Below are 18,854 nucleotides of genomic sequence, written 5' to 3'. Positions count from 1 at the left end.
ATGCTACAGCTCCTTGGAGTCACAGGTGAGAGTTAGTTAACAGGTAGATACCAAAGGTAGAAAGCAGCCCTCACAGAGGTACTAGTCTTCCCTGAACACCTGTGCACTCCATAGTTTTAAAGCATTGAAGGTGAACTCTATATCATAATGAGTTACCAGAATAGGATTTTGTGGAATTGGTCAGTACCTTTCTTAAAATATGGCATCAAGAACTGAACACAATACTTTAGCTATTATCTAATCAGTGAAAATCTAAATTGGAATGCCATTTCCTCTCTTCTGAATGTTTTGCTTTTGCTATTGAAGTCCAAGATAAAATTAGGTGGTTTTTTTCTGAAAATTATGTCCTCCCATTTGTTCATATTAAGCAGAACACTACTGAAAAAAAAATCAAAATCAAACAATAACCCTCCTCACACATGCTTCCAAATCCTCAGGGTTTTTTACTTATTGTCTTTTGATGTTTGATGATTTTAAGTAGAAATTTCTGGAGTTTGCATCTCCAAAACATGTACATTTATTTATTTGCAATATATATATATATTTCAGTTCTTTTATTCTGGTGGTAGTGAGCAGTAGGCATGGCTGTCAGTCACTCCTCTCCAACCTTTTTGTGGTTTGAGCTAAGCTTCACTTTTGGGGAGTAAGTTTCTTTTTAGCCACTTTCTTGGTCCCTCTCCTCTGGAAAAGTGGTTTTCCTTGTCACAGTAATGATAAGGGCTTGTCTCAATGCTCAGCCAATTAACTTCTTAATCAATGTGTTTAACTATACTGCCCAGAGAATTCCTGGTGAATGTACTCTATCTGCCCTGGAAATTTGCAAAAGTGAATCAATAACTCTTTTCTTTTCTCTTGGAAGTTCACAATCAGAAACCTGCCACTTGTAATTATTTCAAATCTCTTTTGGGCTGTTTGCAAATCACTCTTATCAAGGCTTCATTCAAGCAAAAGCCCACAAAGTTTATCACTTTTTTGATCACATTTACCTAAAATTATAAAAAGCAAGTAAACTTTTAAAGAACAAGGATAACTTCTCATGGTCTGGAGGAGCATAAGATTCAGAACAAAGCACTAAGCCTCTCGGGAGAGAGAAAGGAAGGCAAGGGCATAGGGAAATGAGGATCATTGACTTTAGTTCTCTCTTTTTTTTTAAATTAATTTTATTTTATTTTCAGTTTTACTACCCCCCCAACCACTGAGAAGGCAAGAGAAACAAAACTTGTTTTATATATTTATGTATGTACATATGTATGTTATAATTAAGCAAAACCAGTACCTACATTAACAATGTCCAACAAAAGGAAAAATTAAAAAGGTAATATACTTGATCTGCACTCTGAGTCCACAATTTTTTTTATCATGAATCTTTTGTAATTGTGGTTGGTCATTCTGTTGATCAGAGTTTCTAAATCTTCCAAAGTTGTTTATTCTTGTAATATTGCTTTTATTGTATAAATTGTGCTCCAGGTTCTGTTTACTTCATTTTGGATCAGTTTATATTAACCTGCCCAGATTTTTTCTGAAATAATTCTTTGAATCATTTCTTATAGCAAACTGTATTTCATCACATTCAAATGTTATTACTTATTCAACCATTCACCAATTGATGGGCATTCCATAGGTTTCCAATTCATTGCCAATACAAAAAGCTGCTACAGATATTTTTGTTTATGTAGATTAATTTCCTTTTTCACCTATCTCTTTGGGATAGAAACCTACTTCAGTATCTATGCATCAAAGGGTATGCATAGTTTAACTGGTTTTTTGCATAAAGTTCCATGTTGTTTTCTAGAATGGCAGGACTAATCCTCAGCTGCCTTTTCTCTCCACCTGAAATTGAATACATGATGCCTGTTTCTTTTGTCCCTCTTAAGTCTATACTCTCTTGATCTTAGATGAATGAAGACTGGATTATAATCTTGTGAGCTTCAAAGTCAGGATCCAATAACAGAATTTTGTAGCAGAGTTTGCAAACTAAGTAAGGAATCAGCCCTATGGAGGGATGAATCTACTTGACCCAGACAAGCAGTGAATTGACTTAGCAGTTAAGCTATTTTGCCATCTCCAACTAAGAAACTCAGAAGTTCCAAACTGTTGAACTCCCAAACTTGCTTGCCTCCCATAATAATAATAATGATGATATTAATAGCTAACACTTACTAGTTAAGCACTTTACAATTATTTAATTTGATGCTCACAACAACCCTGGAAGGTCAGTGCTATTATTATTCCTCTCTTACAGATGAGGAAACTGAAACAATAGAGGTTATGTGACTTGTTCAAGGTCACACAGCTAGTAAGTTGAAGCCACACTTGAGGCCAAGTCTTTGTGACTCAAGGCTTGGTGTTCTATCTACTGTGCCTCTCAGCTGTTATAAAAATATATTAAAAACTATGAACCATTAAGAAGGAATTATAAATCAGGAAAACTTACTAAGAGGATTTTTGTAATGATAATCCAGGCAAAATATGATTTTCTAAAAATAGCCTTCTCTTGACCCTTCTACATGGTCTATCTGCTCTACTCCAGGTCTCTATTTCCTCAAAATCCACTATTCTCAATCCCTTGCCTACTCTTCTCTAGGGTCAGAGACTGTGAAAAGAATAGATTTGATCTTCTCCTGGGAGCTTTTGTGCAAGCTTCTGGTTATCTAGCTAGTCCAGGACCTAGGCAACACTAAAAGATTTACATTTGCCAGGAAAGCATCACTAGCTGCTACATCCCTGCAGAAGATAGTAGAGAGAAGAAAGAAGCTCTGAAGAGGTCAATAACTCAGGGGTGGCTAGGTGGCACAGTGGATAGAGCACCGGCCCTGGACTCAGGAATACCTGAGTTCAAATCCAGCCTCAGACACTTAATAATTACCTAGCTGTGTAGCCTTGGGCAAGCCACTTAACCCCATTGCCTTGCAAAAAAAAACAACCTAAAAAAACAAAAAAAAAGAGGTCAATAACTCAAGCCAACTTGGCAGATGGTAGCAGAGGGCATCCTGGTAAATACAAAACTAGCTGAAAAACCCCAAGACATGACCTGAGAGACTATGAGAAGAGCTGCAATGCAGGATGCACCCAGCAGAGAGCAGCAGGATGATATCACCGGATAACAGTAGCTCTGCTGCACTGGAGGTAGTAGGAGTGGCCCAGGTCACAGGCCAACCCTGGATATATGTCTATTGTCATGTATGTTCAGGCTACACAGTTTCCTGTCTGATGTTCCTCTTTGAACATGTTCCCTGGTCACATGTTTCTCTAGGTATGCCCTCCATCTGTGTTCCCTTGATCAATCTGGTGGCATGGCAAACCAGGAAAACATACAACCTGAGTGAATATGGAAAATATTTTGTCACTGAATTGTTGAGGGGTTTTTTTTTGGACTTGTGCCCTCTGATTGATTGGTAAAAGCACATTGATGAAGGCATCAAGATATGGTTTTGAGAAGGTGCTAATTCACAGATTGCATTAAGCCTAGGGTAACTTTCTGGAGAATCATGTATTAAGAGTGATAAATGATATACTTTTTATGCATAAATATGATGTCTCTCCTCAAAAACCCCAGTTTGACTTTATATTGTCTACTGATTAAAAGTTCAGATTCTACACATACTTAAAAGTTCACTGTTTATCTACTTGAACATGACACGATAAATGAAATCTCAGGTCCTCTTCAAGTTTTTGTAATTATAATCTGTTGGGAAACTGAGGTACAAAGACTGTGACTTAGTCAAGGTCATTCATTATTTAGTGGAAGAACCAAGATTTGACTCTTTGTGTAGAAGATGAGGAGATTGAGGCAAACAAAGTTAAGGAACTTCCAGAGTCACATTTGAACTTGGGTGTTTTTCAGTCATGTTCAAGTTCAACTCATTGTGAGAAAGGTGAGAAAATGAAGCAAATAAGGTAAAGGGATTTGTTCAGAGTCACATTTGAACTCAAGTCTTCTTGACTCCAAGGCTGATGTTCTATCCACTACAGCATCTAACTGCCCTGTGGTTTTAAGTTTCAAAATCTTAAAATTGCATTAAGCTTGTCAAAGTTAAAACTATAAAAGACTTTTGAGGACATGCTCTATAATCAATACCAAAGCCTTTTTGTTTTGGGGAGATTTATCAGACCATAGTTCTCCCCTAGAATAGTTTTTGTTATGTATTTACATATATATATGCATTTATATATAAATACATATTTATATATTAGATATTTACATACACACACACACTATAAAAACAATTCTTAACACTTAAAATTTTTGAGTTCCAAATTCTCTCCCTCCTCCCTGTCCTCCCCCTTCCTTGGGAAGGCAAGCAACTTGATATAGATTATACATTTGATGTCACACAAAACATATTTCCATATTTTGCATGCTGTAAAAGAAAATACAGACCTAAAGAAAAAAGAAAAAAGTATGCTTTGACATGCATTCAGAGTCCATCAGTTCTTTCTCAAGAGTTGAGTAGCATTTTTCAGCCTTAAGCACTTTGGAATTGTCTTGGATCATTGTAATCTGAGAAAGGCTAAAGTTGTTTATAGTTGTGGAATAGCTTTTAAGAACTCAAGGTCACTGTCATACCATAACGAGAAATCCAGGTAAGAATAGGATTTTGGTGGAGAAACAAAGTATCACAAATAATCTCAAATAGGCAAGAATTCAAAAGTCTTTCATGTTTGATTTTAGAATGAATTATATGATGTTTTGGGCAGCAGCTTTACCTTCCTAGTTGTATTTTCTTAGATTTATGCTAAACTTAGCTTGTATTCCTACAGTCTAGAACAATTAAGTGTGGAAAGATATCATCCTGAATTATTCAGATAGGATTAACAATGTAGAAAATATCTACCATCCTATGAATCTAAATGGAAAAGACCAAGGAAAGGTAAATTTCTGGTTATGGAAGACCTCCATTCTAATCCCTCTCATTTCCTGAAACCAGTTCAATCACCTTTAGCTTTTAGTATATCAGCCCCTCACTCATCATCCAAATATATCCAGCATCTATCTATCTATCTATCTATCTATCTATCATCTATCTATCTATCTATGGCAATGGGGTTAAGTGACTTGCCCAAGGTCACACAGCTAGGCAATTATTAAGTTCTGAAGTCAAATTTGAACTCAGGTCCTCCTGACTCCAGGGCCAGTGCTCTATCCACTTCGTCACCTCGCTGCCCCATATTCAGCATATATAATCTATATCAAGTTACTTTCCTTTTTGAGGAAAGGAGGGGAAGAGACAGAGACAGAAAAAATTTGAAGTTCAAATTTTTTTAAAAAACAAATGTTTAAAATTATATTTATATGTAATTGGAAAAAATATGTTGTTTTATTCTACAATCAAGTATCCTTCTAGGTCGCTATTTTAGAAAGCAGCTCTGACTCTCTAGGTGCTTTCCTGGAGGACTGCTTTCACTTCAGGTCCCACACTTTATAGTCTTTCTTGGAATGATCTACTCACTGCTTTGAACTTTGGCAATGGAATCTGGGAGTCCCAGGACAGACTCTTGTTTGACCTTAATGACTCCAGTTCCATTTTGAAACTAGCTGGGACCAGTTTTTAAAATGCCAACCTCTCTTTTCCCACTATCTTTATCTCAATCTCTACATCCAGCTCTGCAACCTTGACACTGAGACATCAGATAATGTTACCATATAATACCATCTTAGCCATTTTGTCCTTTGAAAGGTAAAAGTTTCTGAAAGTCATGAGGAAGCATGAAAAAGTTCTCTGAGATAAGAAAAACATTTTTTAAATGATATAGAGGGACCAAGAGATAGAGAAAAAGCACTTGAGGGACCAAGACTAAAAATGATCTGAGGTGGGAAGACTGGTAACAAAACAAGCTATCATGTATAGAAATGGAGGAACCATGTGAACTGGGATTAACTGGGAGAAACTGGGAGAAAAGCTGTGAGAGAGACTGGGCACAAAAAGGAGACAGAGGTGGGGGGGTGCTGCTGGCTGGAACTGGGGACAGACAGAGCAGCTGGATTGGGGACAGAATCTGTGCTCACAGTTCAGAAATGTCCCAGCTTAGCCAGTAAACAGGACTCGGCCCCTTTTACCCCTCCTCACTCACCCTCTAACCTCCTGCAGTCTGTTCTCCCTCACTCCATACTTATTAGGTTCCCAAGAGACAGAGCTAAGTCCCAAGATGGGGGTTCATAAGTTGGGCATCTTGTCTTTCTCCAATTTCCATTACCCTCATATAACCCTGGTATCTTGCTTTCCAATCTCCAATTTTTTTCCATTTCTAGAATTCAGGCATACTACCTCAAAACCCTCATTTCTCACCATCAGACTCTCTTCGCTTCCAAAAACCCAGGGGGGAGAAATGACTGATTAAACACAGATCAGAAAAAGGAAGAAGAGAAAATAAACAGATGTCTGCAGGGGGATCCATTGGGGAGAGAAGGGACATGGAGAATTTAAAGGGCTAAAATGGGAATAGCTGGGAGCAAGAACCGGAAATGGGAACTGAAATGATAAGCTGGGAACAAAAAGATCAGAGCATCTAACTTAAGAAAAAAAGTAGAGTACAATAAGGGAACACATGGGTTAGGGTCTAGGACACTGGGCCCAGCAATGAGTTAACGTCTGCTGCTGTGGTTTTTCTCAGACAGCCTGTAATGAGAGCCAGGTGTCCCACTGGCCCCATTCCCACTCACCCCCACCCCGACCCCCTCCTCCTTCTAGTGTAAACTGATCCCATTTCAGTAAGGGAAGGGGGAGGGGGAGATTGCAGACAAGGGGGTGGGGGAGGAATCTGGGAAGACCTGGCTGGTGCTCAGGCAAATAACTCTGTCCTGTCCCAGTACTGCAGAGAGAGAACAGCCTCCGAGCTGAGCGGACAACATGAAGGTATTGGGAGAAACACTTGGTCCCAGAGCAGGAATCTCCTATCCGACAGGCCACTATTATGGCCTAGAATGAATCTGTCACCAAAGAGAGGCTCTTACATAATTAGAAATGACTACCTTTATGTGGGTGCAATCAGCTGAGAGGATGTAGAGGATACTGGAGGGAGATAAGTGGGAGTGGGAGTGGTGGGAATCAGTTATTTCCCCTTATAATTGGGATGGAAGGAGGCCTTATGATTTAGGGAAATTGTAAGTTGGTCAGGGGTCTTAGATTATTGGAAAAGAGCTCCAGTAAAAAGAAGGAAATTTTTTTGGGGGGTGGGGGTGGGGAAGAGGCAATAATACTGTCTCTCAAACAAGTATCTTAACACCCAGAACTGATTTAGATTTGATGTTGAAAACTTCTGAGACCCCATATATATAACCATTTCTTTTATGCTCTCCAGGTCTCTCTGTTGCTGCTCTTCCTCTTCCTTCATATTCTCTCCTGCTCCTCCCAGTCTTCTGGAATCCGGGGAGATGGTAAGCTGCTAACCAGGACATTTTCACATCCCAATCCCTTAGGAACAGAAAAGGGTGATAACAGAATGGGTGACAATTCTGAATCAGGGATTAGAATGCACCTGGTTAGGGATAGAGATAATAGTGGTGGGAGAATTATATAGACAGCAGAAGACAATGAGATGGTGCCCTGCACTGGTATTCAGGAGACCTAGGTTAGAATCTCAATTCTGTCGATGACTAGCTGAGGAACTCTGCCTCAATATGTTCAGTGACAAAATGATGGGTTCAGAAAACATGGTTTCTTTTAGCATTTTTGGATCTATAAAAAAGCAAGATTTTCCTTCTTCCAAAGAAAATCAGGGTGGGGGGGTTGAGAATTAATTCAACTCAAAAAATAACAATTGATATTTTGCTCTCTGTCTTAGCTCTGGAAAAGTCCTGTGCTCAGCAGCCCCTAGACTGTGATGACATCTATGCTCAGGGTTTCCGAGCCGATGGGGTTTACCTTATCTACCCCTCAGGACCCAGTGTTCCTGTGCCAGTCTTCTGTGATATGAACACTGAAGAGGGCAGATGGACGGTAAGACAGACAGGAGAGTTGCTGAGCTGTCAAAGGGCAGAGAGACTAAAAGTGCAGACAATTCTAAGCTGTATGATCTTAACCAACTCACTTAATTGCATTGAATCCTTGTTCATTTATCTATAAAATGAGAATTGTAAGATGAGCTCCAAGATCACTGTTGCTTCTGACTTTTGGATTCTGTAAGAAGGAAGCTCAGGGAAACTGAGTTGAAGAAAGGAAAGTCTTAGAAAGTGGAGAAACTTAATAGAGAGAACAAGATGTTGTTTGAGGAGGGACCAGTAAGAGAAGTTAAACTTGAAGATAGGAAATGATTCGGAGTATTAGTACCAGTTTCAAACAACACTCATATTCCCCATCTTCTATCAGACTTTGCCCAGTCCAGCTTTCCACTTTCTTGGCTCCAGGTTTTCCAGAAGAGATTCAATGGCTCTGTCAGCTTCTTCAGGGGCTGGAATGACTACAAGCTGGGCTTTGGTCGAGCCGATGGGGAGTACTGGCTGGGTAAGATGAAAAGGAGAGAACTGGGGCCTAGAGGGCAGATGTCTGGGAGGGGTGTAAAGGCTGAGAGTCAGCCAGGGACTCATTACTTGAATTCGAGGGTGGGGACATTGGAAGACTGACTGGCTCCCAACCTCCTTTGGCCTTCTAGGGCTGAAGAACATCCACCTCCTGACTCTGAAGCAAAAGTATGAGCTGCGTGTAGACTTGGAAGACTTTGAGAACAATACAGCTTATGCCAAGTACACAGAATTCTCTATTTCCCCCAATGCTATCAATGCAGAGGAAGATGGCTACACTCTCTATGTAACTGGTTTTGAAGATGGAGGAGCAGGTAACACTCAACTTTGTCTCTATAATTCTTGGTTATTTCTCTGCTATTTCCCAGTTTTTCCCAGGAACTTGGAGACAGGGGCCCTTGGGAAGGAGAGATAAATAGAAGCTGGCATTTCCAGAATGGTCCCCAAGTCTGAGGCCCTCACATTCCCTCTAAGGTCCCACCCATCTTCCCCTCCCACATCTGGCAGAATCCACAGCTGAGCCAGGGCCAAACTTCAGTCTCAGCCTTGGCACCAAAAAGAAGCCATAGTCAGCTTTGCTCCAAATCTTCCCTTTCCCTCTCCCCAATCACAGAGTAGATGTTTCCCTTAATTTCAGCAAGCACATTTGTCTAACATCTGGCATGGGTGGGGTAGACAACTATCTCTCCTTGCCCCCAGTTTGCCATGTTATGTACAACTCATTTTCATATTCTACTGCAGTCACTCCCCATCCATATGCATTCTATCTTTAAAGTTCCCCAACCTGTACTCTCCTCTCCTCCCTTCTTCCCAGGTGATTCTCTTTCCTACCACAGTGGCCAGAAATTCTCCACTTTTGACCAGGACCAGGACCAATTTGTGCAGAATTGTGCAGCACTCTCCTCTGGAGCCTTCTGGTTCCGAAGTTGTCATTTTGCTAATCTCAATGGTTTCTATCTGGGGGGAACCCACGTTTCCTATGCCAACGGTATCAACTGGGCCCAATGGAAAGGATTCTATTATTCTCTTAAGCGTACTGAGATGAAGATCCGCCGTACCTGAGGGCAGCAGCCCTTTATAACAATTATAACCCCTCATTCTATTCTTTCACCCAGATCTTTATTCAGTTATTGGCTTATGTGGCTATTCCTTTTTCTAATGACTCTCTCCCCTTGTATTTTTGCTATTTGTCAGCACTTATTCTTGGCTCCTCAACTAATGGCCTTTGCCTTTTACTCAGCTGTAGTCAGTCCCACCTAAATCTAATTCAGGGCTGTCCAAGATTACTTTTAAAAGTTTATATTGAAACAATAGACAATATATTTTGATTTGCCATTTTAGTGAGAACTCTATGGTAGTGCTAGCTCAGAGGTAGGGGTAGCTCAGCTTTTTTTACTAAAGCATTTAGTGGGTCACATCCAATTGACTGCAGCTGCATTTTTTAACAGTCCCAATCTAATTCATTTTTATGCCCAGAAAACAATGAGGAGAGTAGTGTATTGAATAAAGGATAATCTTGAAGTTAGGAAGACCCGAGTTTAAGTTCTCTCTCTAATACATCTTACCTAGATTATCCTGGTTAAGTTTACAAAACCTGTATCCAAAGATAACTCTCGAGGACTCAAATACAGATAAACTATCTATCTACAGGAATGGGATTTTTCTTTACAGGAAATTGCCCACATTAATTTAATTATATATCTAGACCAAACAAAAAACTGAAATCCACCAAAACTTTGCTATTTATTCAGATGTTTTTAACCCTATCCCAAATCTAGTTTGTTTTTATATACAGCTAATACTACCATATCTAACTTAAAGCCCATTATATATGTCACTCTCTTCCTAAAGAGGCTGAATGAACTGTTAACCTCTGTCATCTAAGTAGGGTTGTTTATCCATGCCCCTGAATTTTCTAATGAGCTTTGCCTTTAGACTATCCAAGAAACCAGCTTGGTCTGGCTATTGTAGTCAGCTGTGACTATACATCTGCCCCAGAAATGGTTGTTTTGCCACTTGATTACGACTGTCATTGGAGTCACCAAAGAGTCAGTAGTTCATTAGTTGTGATCTCTTAAACTGCAATCTGGAGCCAGCTGCCTTTGGCAGTCTTCTTTTGTTGTCAACTCTTCACTCCAAGGCCAGCTAATAGCATGCTGTCCTAACGAGCTGTTGCTACTGCAGAGCCAAATCTACTCTGCTGTTTATATATAGCAGCTGCCAGCTCTCCAACTCTAGAACTCTACTACTGTCATCATATTCAGAAAGGGCCACACTCTAGTATTATCTGTGTCTGACCTTCATTTCCTCAAAGCTAGCTAATTGCTTTCTGCTCTATTTCCCAATTTATACTATACAATATTGATCAAAATGTATAAGATCCAGTCATCCCAACCCATCCAATCACATGAATTTTGGTGGCAAATAGAAGGAAGGGGGGTGGAAAGAAAATGGTTCATTGTTGGGATGAAACTATCTTATCACAATACCTTAAGTCTACTCCAAGTCAGCAGCTCCTACATCCCTTCAGACTGTGTTCTTCAGGCAGGAGAATAGAACCCATCAACAGCAGTTTGCTGGAGCATGAAGTGGAGAAGAGATAGCATGAGAAACAGACCAGCTATGGAAACAGCAAAGTGGAAGCCACAATTTGTCAATAAACCTTCAGGAATACCCAATCTAAAGAAATCGTTTCTTCTGTTGATGATTTGAAAGAATATGCTAGACTTTCAAATGGTTCCTAAGACCAAGCACCCTGTTCTCCCAATGTTTTCCCTTTCAAATGTTTCCCTCAGTTCCCAAAATGACACTTGGAGACAGAGGTAAGGAACAAATCTTATATTTTGATGGTCCCACAACACTAGGAATGTAAAAAATGAAAAAAATTCAATACTGGAAGTGGCAGCTCTGAGAAGTGATAGGCAACAAAACCTCCTAGGTTCTCCTAATTTCCCCAGAGTTTTATAGATACTGAGGCTTCCAATAAGGTTGCAGTGTGAATTTGAGATGAACCTGGAGAATAAACTGGTGCTCCTACTCTCCCCAACAAGACATCCATTTTCAGTCTTTTGGGGCTTTCTAGATCTTGCTTTTGACTTAAATTGAAAGATCCTGTTCCTCTCTCCCCAGCTTGAGCCTGGTTTTTTAATGCCTGGTCCTCAAGGCTCCTGAAGGTCAGGCAGGTCAGCCAGTAGCATAGGAGAGTCCATCTGGATCTCACGTTGTAGAGACTCAATATCAGCTGGGTTCATCCCATGCCCCTCTAGCCAATCAGTAAGAAGAGAGGCTGAAAGTGGAGCTGAGTCTGTTTGGCTACAGAAAGAGAGAAGAGAACAGAGAAATGAACAGAACATTAATCAACAAGGTCAAGTTGCATTCCATGCCTTGGAATAAAGGTCCTTAACCTGGGGTCAGTGAATCTTTTTTTATATGTTGATAACTATCAATAATTTTAGCTTCTTTTGTTATCTTATATATTTTTATTTTATGAACAGACAGTTCTCATTTTACATAAGTGGGCTGTTCTACAGACATTGATTTTTAGGTAATGTTAATTTGTCCCTATCCACCCACTCCACTTAGCCTTTACAACAAAGAAATATACAAAATAATATATTTACAAAAGTCATAAAATTCAAACATATACTGTATTATAACAGAGTTATGAAATGAAAGGTAAAATCTGCTGCTTCTTCTCAACCTACTGCACTTAGCCTTTATCACTAGTGGTTGGCTGTACAACTTTTTCATGAGAATATTGAGAGATGTTTGGACAGAGGTTCTCTTTCCCCCCCTTACATACTAACAATAATATGCAATATTCTCTTCAACTAGTTTTGAACTATTAAAAATCTTGAAGTATTTGAATCCATCTTTTCAATACAAGAAAAAATTCACTCAAATGATGAAATGCTTCTGCCAACTGTTTTGCTGTGAACATTTTTGGTTTGACTGCAGTTCTGAAACTACTCTTTTCCTCTACAATCTTAGCAGATATATCAGATTCTCATCTGACAATTTTTCTCCAGGAAACTCAACTCTTTTATATCATTCTTATCCACTTTCAGCACTAATTCTTTTTTTTTCTTAGTTTTTGCAAGACAATGGGGTTAAGTGGCTTGCCCAGGGCCACACAGCTAGGTAATTATTAAATATCTGAGGCAGGATTTGAACTCAAGTAATCCTGACTCCAGGGCCGGTGCTCTATCCACTGTGCCACCTAGCCACCCCCAGCTCTAATTCTTGAGTTAATTTTAAAATCTTGTTAACTCATTTCTTCAAATCCACAAAAATCACAAATGAATTATGGTCATGCTTTTTTCAAACTCTCTTCATACATGTTTCTATTACATCTTTCCATCCCTTAGCAATATTCAGAATTGCATAGAAAATATTACAGGACTTCCAGAAATTTCTAATTTTCAAGTCCTTATAGACATTCAAAGTTGCAATTGCCTGGAAAAATGTAAGGTAAGGTTAGGAGGAAGATAGACTACTTTCACATTTAAATTAAAATCATTCAGATGGGGAGGGTATTCTAAGTATAATCCAAAATAAGTAGATTCTTGAAAGGAATGCCATTATCATTATAAAACTCTTTGACTTAAGAGAATGAAGCAATGTATAAACTATCATTCAAAGATGATAGGGGTTATCCAGGCTTAGGGGACACAGATGGTGTTGCTTTACTGATTCCTTTCAATGTTCTGTGATTTTCTGAGTGGTGCACAAGTATAGGTTTTAATTTAATTTAAACTTTAACAAGTCCCAGATGCATTCTCTCCAAGAAGAAGAGTTACTCTATTTTTTCCAAGCTCTATGCCCCAGAATCAAGATGGTTCAAGATGGCAGTCTTTGATAAAATAGGCCAGTCTTGCCTAAAGTTTTGCTCCAACAAGTAGGGACCTTCATCTATTACATTTTTGCTCTGAATTCTGGCAACTTCTTTGCTACTTCCATACCTGCACTAGCAACTTCTGACCCTATACATTATAAAATTCTACAATCAAGCAAACTAACTCCTATTTGCTGTAAATGCCTATGTTCCTCCTGTTTACCTTTATCTTTAAAGCTTCAAAGAAGCTTTGAGTGTAGATTTAATTTTTATCAAGCTTAAAGAAAAATTCTTCTGAGTCTGGTCTTCTATACAGTTAATTTTTTTTCCATTTCTAGAATAGCATCTTCTCTTTGTTTTGGGAGATAAGTCAACTTAATGCAAACACTGTCTTTTGCATGCTCCTTTATCTGGGAAGCATACTTCACAAAGGCACAGTATCAGTCACTGTCTGCAGACCCACAGGAATGGACTTAGGACTTAGGATGTTTCTTAGTTTTCCACCACCATTATGCTGCCTATTATATACAGCATCTTACTGTACTGCATCTGTTTTGCATAAGGAATTTTCATAATTTTTGGAATAGATTCTTCTTTCAGAATTCTTCATGTAAAGTCTAATTTGTGTAATGTAAATTTATATAAGACAAGACCTGTCTATATTGAAAAACATGATTCTGAGAGGGAGTTCATAGCTTCCACTAGATTGTGCAGCAGTCATTAACACAAAATAGGTTAAGAACCCTAAGCCTTCTCTTAATCTTGTTCCTCTCAATTCTCTTAAGCCACATTCTCACTCACCTGTCATGAGGCCCATCAGCCACACCCATATCAAAAGACTGATTGAGGAATTCCTCCAAATCAAAACCAACTCCATAGCCAGCCCCACTGCCCTTTGGGGTTCCCGAGAAAACAGGGGGCAGTAGATCATCCACCTGCAGAGAGGGAGACAAACAGACCAACATTTGGCTGGTTATTATAATCTATTCTCTTTTCATAAGTCACTGTGATGAGCCCATGTTCATCTCCACTCCTGAACTAACTAGAATATCTAAATGTCTTTAGACATAACAGTGAATTTTCCTTTATCTTCACTATACCTTTCTAACAAAATCCTAAGGAACCCTAAATCCTACCTTTAAATTCAATCCCTTCCTACTAATCTTAAATCACATTCAAAGTGGTCTCAACTAAGATATTTGCATGTCCACAGTCTCTGTTCTTACCTGTGATTTAGATAGCTGCTGAGTCACCAGGTTCACATCCGGTGACTCTGAAGTAGGAGCCTGATGGGATCCCCCTAGATCTGATGGGGGTAGGCCAGGTGGAAAGTAAGGCATGGTTCCTGTGGGGGTGGGGCCAGGAAGGTTAGGAGGTGGAACTAATGGTTGGGGGACTGGAAGGGGTGTAACTGGGGCCTGGAGACCAGATGAGATAGTAGCTGGGATTGGGGAGGGTCCAGTAACTTGAGGGGTAGGTCCAGGAGGAGGCGCTGGGGGTGGTGGGGTAGGTGCCGCTGGTCCAGGTGGTGGAGCTGGAGGTTGGGCCATGCGAGTCCAACGTTCTAATAAGCTTCGGTCGTTGTCACTCAGCACCAGCCCAGCCAGGGGATCACCAGAGGGAACACCCCCTACCCCTAAACCCCTTTCTTTGCGTTCTCTCTCCTTCTGTCGTTTCTCTCGCTCCTTGGCTCGCTCCTGCCGCCGCCTTCTCTTCTCCTCCCGCTCCCTCTGCCGCTCTTGAGCTGTTACTGGCTTTCGTGGCTCAGGGGCCTCTAGGGGTGCACTAGGACCATCTGCATGAGAGTAGGGGAAGAAAATGAAGAGCTTGCTATGCCTATGGGTCTAGCTGTACCCAATACCATCATCAAATTCTGCAACTGATTCTCCCACCCCTATGCTCATTTCTATTCTATCACCCTCCCTCTACCCATGCTTCCTTCTTTCACCTTTAAGCCGGTTCCTTAAGGATTTGAGCAAGGCAGCCTTGAGAGCAGCTTTGGTATTGTCTGAGATGGCCCCTTCTTTTTTAGGAGGGACTGGATCTCCAGTGGGTAGAGGAGGCTGAGAGGAGGTCAAGTCTATGGTGTTGGATGTAGGTCCAGGGGGAGGTAGGGCTGGAGGAGGTGACTCCATGGCACAATCTGAACCAGGTCCTCGGGGACTGGGCATCTCCACATCAGGGCAGCATTGTTCTCCAGCTACAGGTTGCAATAGGGGTTGGAAACGGATCTGCTGGCGGATTCCCTCACGTCGGGCATGAAAGTCACCAATCTCGGCCACAATGGCTTCTTTTATTCGTTCACGGGTCAGGGCCTCCCGGTCAAAGGCAAAATCAAAAGGTGGGGCACAGTCTGGCTCATCATCAGGGTCATGATACTTGGCTAGAAAGGGGTGGCGCAAGGCAGCTGCAGCTGAGATCCGAGCACCAGGCTCAAAGCGCAACATGGAGCCCAGAAGTGACAGAGCTTGCCGATCAGCACCAGGGTATACTGTCTCCCAGGGCACTGGTTGGCGTGGGGGCAAACTCTGAATATAGGCACGAACTCGCTCAGCCCCTACAGCTTGGATCACAGATGGTGATGGAGTCCCCAGCACTGTCATGATCAGCTGAAGCTGGTGCACATAGTTCTTGCCTGGAAAGAGCTGTCTTCGAGCCAGCATCTCTCCAAAAATGCATCCCACAGACCATAGGTCGATGGCTTGTGTGTACTCATGCAAGGAGAGCATAAGCTCAGGGGCACGGTACCAGCGTGTGGCAACATATTCTGTCATGAAGTATTGATGTTCAGCTGGGGAAGTGCAAAGACCCCGAGCCATGCCAAAGTCACCTATTTTCAGCTCACAGTTTTCATTCACCAACAGGTTGGAGGGTTTGAGGTCACGGTGGATCACCTGGGCTGAATGCATATACTTAAGTCCTCTAAGCAGCTGGTATAAAAAGTAACGTACATGCTCCAAGGTGAGTGGCTGGGAGGAGTGGATGATCTGGTGAAGGTCACTCTCCATCAAATCCAGGACAACATAACTGAAATAGAGAATAAAAAGTCAAAAAGACTTCGGCACAGAGGCACCTGGCTTCCGTTTCCCAACCCATCACTCTATCTTGGATCTTTTACCAGGATCAATTCCCCAAGGAATACCTGACTATTTTCCCAGTGAAACTGTAGGAGAATCTAGTTGTTTCCTTAGAAAATGCCTCATCACCTATTACAGGAATCTGTCTCCTCTAACGACTATTTATAACGTCAAGGTGTCCTGACCAACTCTTTTCCATGAACCTCATCTATTCATTTATAACCCAGGTACCTCAGTTCAAGTTACTATACTGACTCTAACCTCAAAGTCACCCTACCAGTTCTATTCCTTACACAGATTTGAACTCCCCATAGGGCACAGTGGGCTTCAGAATGTCCTTGATAGCGATGATATTGTCATGCTTAAAGTGTTTAAGGATCTTCAGCTCTCGAAGGGTCCGTTTGGCATTGGTTACTACATCAAAAGCATTGGGGATCTTCTTGATGGCTACCTGCTGGCCTTGAGAGAAAAAAAAAAGAAAGATCAAAGAGAGTTTGACATATCTAAAGATAGAGATAAAGTTCTATCTATAGACTAAAGTTCTCCACCATCATAGCTCCATCCAAAGGTCTACTTGTCTCTGGTGCAGATACTGATCTTTTTCAAGTAGGTGGTGCAATAGCTTGAGCATTGAGTCTGGAATCAAGACCTTCTTTCAAACCCAGCCTCAAGACATTTATTATCTGCCCCCCTGTGCAAGTGACTCAACTTCTGTCTGCTTCAGTTTCTTCAAATGTAAAAGGGGAAAATAACAACATGTACAGGGTTATTGTGAGAAGCAAATGAGATAATATTTGTGAAGTGCATAGACCAGATACTTAATAAATGCCTGTTTCCTTCCTTCCTTTTTACCATAACTCTAGGTTCCTACCTTTCTTAATGGTTTACACCCTGGGGGGAATAGCTATTTATTGGTGTATGTATATATCGTATTAAATACATATATGCATATTAAATACATATGTATGCATATACATATGTGTATATGTGTACATCTGTGTATATGGATATTTGTATACCCATATACACACAGATGTATACAAATCTTACTTCAAAGGATATTGTGAAGAAGACCAGGGAAAGCTCTGAAAAGTGGGAAGAACTAAATAAGTTGACCACGATTCCACTGATTCACTTTACAAGTTCTTATGATTTACCAAGTATTATAGTAGGCATATGGGTGGAGGGGGGGAGTGGGGGAGAAAGGACCTCACATTCCAAAAATTGTAAGAGAGTAGCATATATACTCAAATAAGTAAAATTATAAATATATGAAGTAAGTTTCCTGAAGCTAAGATTCTCATAGATTTACCAGGGGATTAAAGGTGAAGGATCACTTCTGGAAAGGATAAAAAGAAGGGATTGATAGATGAATGGATAGATGGCTGGATGGGTAGGCAGTTGAATAGGTGATGGATGGATGGATAGATAAAAGGATGGAAAGATGGATGGACCAATGGGGAGGTAGATGGACAGGTAAGTAGATGGGTGGATGGATGGATGGATGGATGGATGGATGGATGGATGGATGGACCAATAGGCAGGTACATGCACAGGTAAGTGGATGGGTGGGTGGGTGGATGGATGGATGGATAGACCAATGGCAGAGTAGATGGACAGGTAAGTGGACGGATGGATGGATGGATAGATGGATGGATAGATGGATGGATGGATGGATGGACCAATAGGTAGGTAGATGCACAGGTAAGTGGCTGGATGGATGGATGGACCAATAGGTAGGTAGATGCACAGGTAAGTGGGTGGATGGATAGATGGATGGATGGACAGACAGACAACCGAGTAAGTAAGTGGATGAGTGGCTGGATGAGTGAACGAAATGGACGAGTAGCTGGATGGCCAGATGGACGACAGGGGATGAGCACCTGGCCGAGGTAGCCACCTGTGTCACAGGTGACAAAGCTCACCTGTGAGGCGGCGGCGGGCGGAGGAGACCACCCCGTAGGCCCCGGTGCCTATGGTCTCGATGATCTCGTATTCATCTCCCACCTCGAAAGTCACGTCGAAGGAGCGCGCCTTCAGCAGCGCCAGATTCTTGGCCACCACTGAGGTCACAGGGTTCGGGGGCTCCGTCTTCCCGGCCTCCGGCCGCCCCCCTGCGCCCCCCTCTTCATCGTCCTCCTCCTCCTCCTTCCTGGGCTCGGCCATGGCGGCCAGGGGTCGGGGCTGAAGCGGCGGCGAGGCTGGGAGGGGGCTGGCTGCAGGGGGAAGGGCGTGCACGCCGGGGCGGTGGGGGTGGGGAGGGGGCGCGGTCCTGGCAATGCCCGAGGAGCTCAAATCCCACACATCCCCGGCTCCGGAGGGAGGGGTGGCCGGGAGGCAGGTTTACCTGGGGTCGCCCTCTCAGCCACAGCGAGCCGCCACCTCAGGCTGCCCTCCTTCCCCACCCCCTCTGGCCACGCCCACCCTTACACCCAATCGGAGGCCCGTCCTCCCCAAGACCCCGCCTACTCGGTTCGCTTTATCC

At 41.7% G+C, this 18,854-nt stretch overlaps 2 protein-coding genes across 2 annotated transcripts; one reads left to right on the top strand and one right to left on the bottom strand.

Annotated features, from left to right (window-relative positions):
- The first annotated feature begins 6,750 nt into the window (after window positions 1-6,750).
- Window positions 6,751-11,146, top strand: MFAP4 (microfibril associated protein 4). Its single transcript, XM_074199522.1, has 6 exons — window positions 6,751-6,854; window positions 7,300-7,375; window positions 7,783-7,937; window positions 8,345-8,441; window positions 8,590-8,772; window positions 9,273-11,146. The coding sequence occupies exons 1-6, from the start codon at window positions 6,849-6,851 to the stop codon at window positions 9,518-9,520; spliced, it is 765 nt and encodes a 254-aa protein (XP_074055623.1). The 5' UTR covers window positions 6,751-6,848; the 3' UTR covers window positions 9,521-11,146.
- On the bottom strand, window positions 6,935-18,760 carry MAPK7 (mitogen-activated protein kinase 7). The gene is made up of 6 exons (XM_074199521.1): window positions 18,295-18,760; window positions 16,663-16,828; window positions 15,241-16,319; window positions 14,519-15,087; window positions 14,094-14,227; window positions 6,935-11,770 (listed from the first exon to the last, which is right to left on the bottom strand). The coding sequence occupies exons 1-6, from the start codon at window positions 18,533-18,535 to the stop codon at window positions 11,617-11,619; spliced, it is 2,343 nt and encodes a 780-aa protein (XP_074055622.1). The 5' UTR covers window positions 18,536-18,760; the 3' UTR covers window positions 6,935-11,616.
- Window positions 18,761-18,854: the final 94 nt, after the last annotated feature.

Source organism: Macrotis lagotis, chromosome X (genome assembly GCF_037893015.1).
Source record: "Macrotis lagotis isolate mMagLag1 chromosome X, bilby.v1.9.chrom.fasta, whole genome shotgun sequence".
Lineage (NCBI taxonomy): Eukaryota > Metazoa > Chordata > Mammalia > Peramelemorphia > Peramelidae > Macrotis > Macrotis lagotis.
Note: the sequence above shows the minus strand (reverse complement) of the source record. Positions and strands in the feature narration are given on the sequence as shown.

Excerpts from the sequence above, each read along its gene's own strand:
- MFAP4 (XM_074199522.1), top strand. Across the intron at positions 7,938-8,344 it reads CTGAAGAGGGCAGATGGACG|GTTTTCCAGAAGAGATTCAA; the intron begins GTAAGACAGACA and ends TCTTGGCTCCAG. Across the intron at positions 8,773-9,272 it reads TTTTGAAGATGGAGGAGCAG|GTGATTCTCTTTCCTACCAC; the intron begins GTAACACTCAAC and ends CCTTCTTCCCAG.
- MAPK7 (XM_074199521.1), bottom strand. The coding sequence starts at position 18,535 with ATGGCCGAGCCCAGGAAGGAGGAGGAGGAGGACGATGAAGAGGGGGGC. Across the intron at positions 16,829-18,294 it reads CGCCCGCCGCCGCCTCACAG|GCCAGCAGGTAGCCATCAAG; the intron begins GTGAGCTTTGTC and ends TTTTCTCTCAAG. Across the intron at positions 11,771-14,093 it reads GCTGATGGGCCTCATGACAG|CCAAACAGACTCAGCTCCAC; the intron begins GTGAGTGAGAAT and ends CTCTTTCTGTAG.